Here is a 3,746-nt window from a genome sequence, read left to right on the forward strand (position 1 = left end):
TCAATGCTAGGCTTGTAGTAATTTTTCATGAGAATTTTATGCATGCAAATAGATGGGCTAATGCCTTTGATGTCAGCAATAGTCCATCCAATTGCTTTCTTGTGTTTTTTAGGCCTCGTTCACTTCGCGGATTCGAGTTTTCAATTCGAGCTGAGATGTGACATTTTCTGAGAGCTTTTTACTGTAGTAAAAAATTTTGTTGTGACATTTTCTGAGAGCTTTTTACTGTAGTAAAAAATTTTGTTGTGACATTTTCTGAGAGCTTTTTACTGTAGTAAAAAATTTTGTTGTGACATTTTCTGAGAGCTTTTTACTGTAGAAACTTAAAACTAAAAACTCGAATCGGTGAAGTGAACGAGGTCTTAATAACTTTCACCAAGAAACGCATACCGTAAATGAGATGACAAAGGTTTCAGCTCAAGCTGCGGTGGTTGGTCAACAGAAGGTAGCTGACTTGTAGGTGCCGGATGTATCGAAGCTATTAAAACTTTCTCAGTGATTGGTTCTTTTTCAGATGCTGACATAGTACTGATGAAATCATCACGAGTCTCCATATTAATGCATTCTTCAATCAAGTCCGACAAGCTACTAATGTCTTCAGCTTCTTGTATCGCCTGCTCAATAGTATCAAGCCGCATGCAGTAGTCAGTCTCTGATGGGTAATTTATCGCCTTGAAGACATTGAAAACTACTTTCTCATCTTTGAACCTCAAAACAAGTTCCCTTTTCTGCACATCAATTAAGGTTCTACCAGTAGCGAGGAATGGTCGACGAACTATAATTGGAATTTCTTCATCTTCATCCATATCTAGAACAATGAAATCCACCGGAAAGATGAATTTATCCACTTTCACTAGAACATCCTCAATAATCCCTTGTGGCCCTTTGATCGACCTGTCAGCAAATTAAAGTGACACAGTAGTAATTGGCTCACATCCGTCACTCTTAGTTTCCTATAAATAGAGAAAGGCATTGAATTAACACTGGCACCAAGATCACACAGAGCTTGATCAAAATAAGCATTAGCAATAGTGCAAGGTATAGTGAAACTCCCTGAATCTTTGGCCTTTTGCGGAAGCTTTTTCTGTAAAATGGCACTGCATTCTTCTGTCAGCTTCACTATCTCAAAATCTGCCAATCTCCTCTTCTTTGTTAAACTCTCCTTCATAAAGTTAGCGTAACTGGGCATTTGTTCTAATGCGTCCGTGAATGGGATGTTGATTTGAAGCTTCTTGAAAACATCCAGGAACTTTGAAAATTGTTTGTCCAGTTTCTGCTTCAGAAATCTCCAAGGAAATGGGAGCAGAGGAGTGTATAGTGGAGGATTGTTCATAAACAATTTAGTTGCGGGTTTTTTGGCCCCCTGTTCAGTCTCTTTTTCTAGAACTTCTGAAATCTCCACATCAGCTTCTTTCTTACCATATGTCTCTTCTTCTCTCTTTCTTGCCGGCTCCTTTAATTCTTTTCCACTTCTGAGGGTAATTGCCTTGCATTGCTCTTTGGGGTTTGTCTCAGTGGAACTTGGAAAATTACCTTGTGGATGAGAATTCACCTCATTGGCCAATTGGCCTATTTGTACCTCCATGTTTCTTTGTGACGCAACAAGGTTCTGAGTTAGTTGAACCAGAGTTTGAATTGTGGCATCGTTCTTGGTCATGTACTGGGATAACAACTCGTCAGTAGAGGGCTTGCTCTCAGCTTACGGATGAAAACCAGGTGGTGGCAGAGTAGGCTGTAGGGTTTGAAGAGGTTACGGCTGGCAGACATTTTGATTATTTCTGCAGGAGAAGTTCGGATGATTGCGCAAACCTGGATGGTATGTGTTGGGCATAAAGTTGTTATTGTTCCTGTATTGCGGTCGAGGATTGCCCACATACTGCATTTGCTCAATTGTCGGATTCCCGATCGTGTACTCCATGCTAGAATGGCCATCTCCACAGAATTCACAAGTAACTGTCGGAGTAGCAATTACATTCACGTTCATTTGACCAATTTGTCGTGAAAGAGCCGCTACTTGAGCGGTCAAAGCAGTTAATTGATCGACTTCATGTACCCCAACAGGTTTCCTGGCTAGCGCTCTCTCTGATGGCCACTGATAATTATTAGCCGCCATTTCTTCCAATAATGCATAAGCATCAGTATGTGTCTTGGTCATTAGAGCTCCTCCAGATGCGGCGTCAACTATAGTTCTTGTCTGCCCATTCAGACCATTGTAAAATATATGAATTTGTAGCCAATCTGGGATACCATGATGGGGACATCTTCTGAGCAAATCTTTGAATCTTTCCCACGCTTCATATAAAGATTTCAAGTCTTGCTGAGTGAATTGCGTAATCTCATTCCTCAACTTAGCAGTTTTAGCAGGTGGGAAAAATTTGGTTAGAAACTTCTGTGCTAGTGCATCCCACGTAGTAATGATTCCATTAGGCAATGAATGGAGCCACTCTTTCGCCTTGTCCCTTAATGAAAACGGGAACAACCTCAACCGAATTGCGTCATCAGAAACCCCGTTGTATTTAAAGGTATCACAAATCTCCAGAAAATTTGCTATATGAGTAGTTGGATTGTCATTCGGCAAGCCAAAAAATTACACTGATGTCTGAATCATCTGAATTGTGCCTGGCTTAATGATGCAGGGCAAGCTCCACTCAATTAATGTTGGCTTTGAGTTTGTTGTCGTTTGGCCACTTTATTGTCGTTTTTCTCTAACTAGAACGCAGGCTTGCTTATTGTCGGTTGTTGTTTTCCTTTAAGCTATAAATAGCTATTTGTTAGACGTTTTTAGAACTTAATGAATTATTACTGAAAATTGCCACAGATTGCTTTCTTCTTGTTGTCGTTTCCCTTTTGTTTTAGCGTTGGGTCTTGAAACCATTCCCATCTGGTTTAGCCAGAGAACCCTCACAGCTGCGACTGCACCACTTAATCTCAAAATTATTAGCTTGAATGGCAGGCCGTAAAATTCCAAAGATTGTGTCATTCAATCGAGGAACTGCAAAGTCCCTCAAAGCTTTTGTATTATCTTCTTTTTTGTAGCCATATTTTCTTCTTCTCGTAGTTGTCGTTTCTGTCATTTGATGGCTTTAACAGTACGTTCTATCTCAGGATCAAATGGTGGCAATGTAATGTTTTTGGAGCGTAGCATACACTAACACACTTGAGATGAGGAAAAAAAGAACGAAAGAAAAGTTAAATTAAAACTAGAATTACTTAGTATCAATATGAGTAGAAAATTAATTAAATCAATCCCCGGCAGTGGCGCCAAAAACTTGTTGTAAAAATTACAAATGTACAATATCGCATACAAGTAATAAAGTGATAGAGTACAGAATCATTCCCACGAAGACTGATAAATAAAATTCTACTAAGTACTGAAATTATAGAAGTTCTAATTTTATCTAACAGATTGATTTCAAAGTGTGATTATAAATTCTAAATTAATTAAATAATGGAATAATAAAGTTATGAAGGACCAATATAAGAAAAATTTAGGAATTAAATTTCACCTTCCCAATGCTTAGTAATTCCCCAAAATTATATTCCTAAACTCGAATATTTCCTCAAGTGACAGTTGAAGACTCTAAAGATTATTACTGGCCTCTTCCAATTTAAGTAACAATATAAAACTCGCCGACTCAATTTTTTATATTCTTATGCAAAATTGAACAAGCAAGAAGTATTATGATTTATGGTTTTCGAATGACTACTGCATCAATCTCATGAGTATATTCCTATTTTCTCAATCA

At 38.3% G+C, this 3,746-nt stretch overlaps 1 protein-coding gene and 1 non-coding gene across 2 annotated transcripts; one reads left to right on the forward strand and one right to left on the reverse strand.

Moving 5' to 3' along the window:
- Positions 1-362: 362 nt before the first annotated feature.
- LOC112093645 lies at positions 363-1,657 on the reverse strand. The gene is made up of 2 exons (XM_024172489.1): positions 1,002-1,657; positions 363-894 (listed from the first exon to the last, which is right to left on the reverse strand). Exons 1-2 carry the CDS (start codon positions 1,655-1,657, stop codon positions 363-365), a joined length of 1,188 nt encoding a protein of 395 aa, XP_024028257.1.
- Positions 1,658-2,243: 586 nt separating this feature from the next.
- Positions 2,244-2,350, forward strand: LOC112093646. Its single transcript, XR_002903148.1, has one exon. It is a non-coding gene; the product is annotated as a small nucleolar RNA R71 (small nucleolar RNA).
- Positions 2,351-3,746: the final 1,396 nt, after the last annotated feature.

This window comes from Morus notabilis, unplaced genomic scaffold, assembly GCF_000414095.1.
Source record: "Morus notabilis unplaced genomic scaffold, ASM41409v2 Scaffold1023, whole genome shotgun sequence".
Lineage (NCBI taxonomy): Eukaryota > Viridiplantae > Streptophyta > Magnoliopsida > Rosales > Moraceae > Morus > Morus notabilis.

Bases quoted from the DNA above. Each gene is read 5' to 3' on its own strand.
- LOC112093645 (XM_024172489.1), bottom strand. From the start codon at position 1,657: ATGACCAAGAACGATGCCACAATTCAAACTCTGGTTCAACTAACTCAG. The intron at 895-1,001 runs GTGTGATCTTGG...ATTTGCTGACAG, and splicing joins GCTTATTTTGATCAAGCTCT to GTCGATCAAAGGGCCACAAG.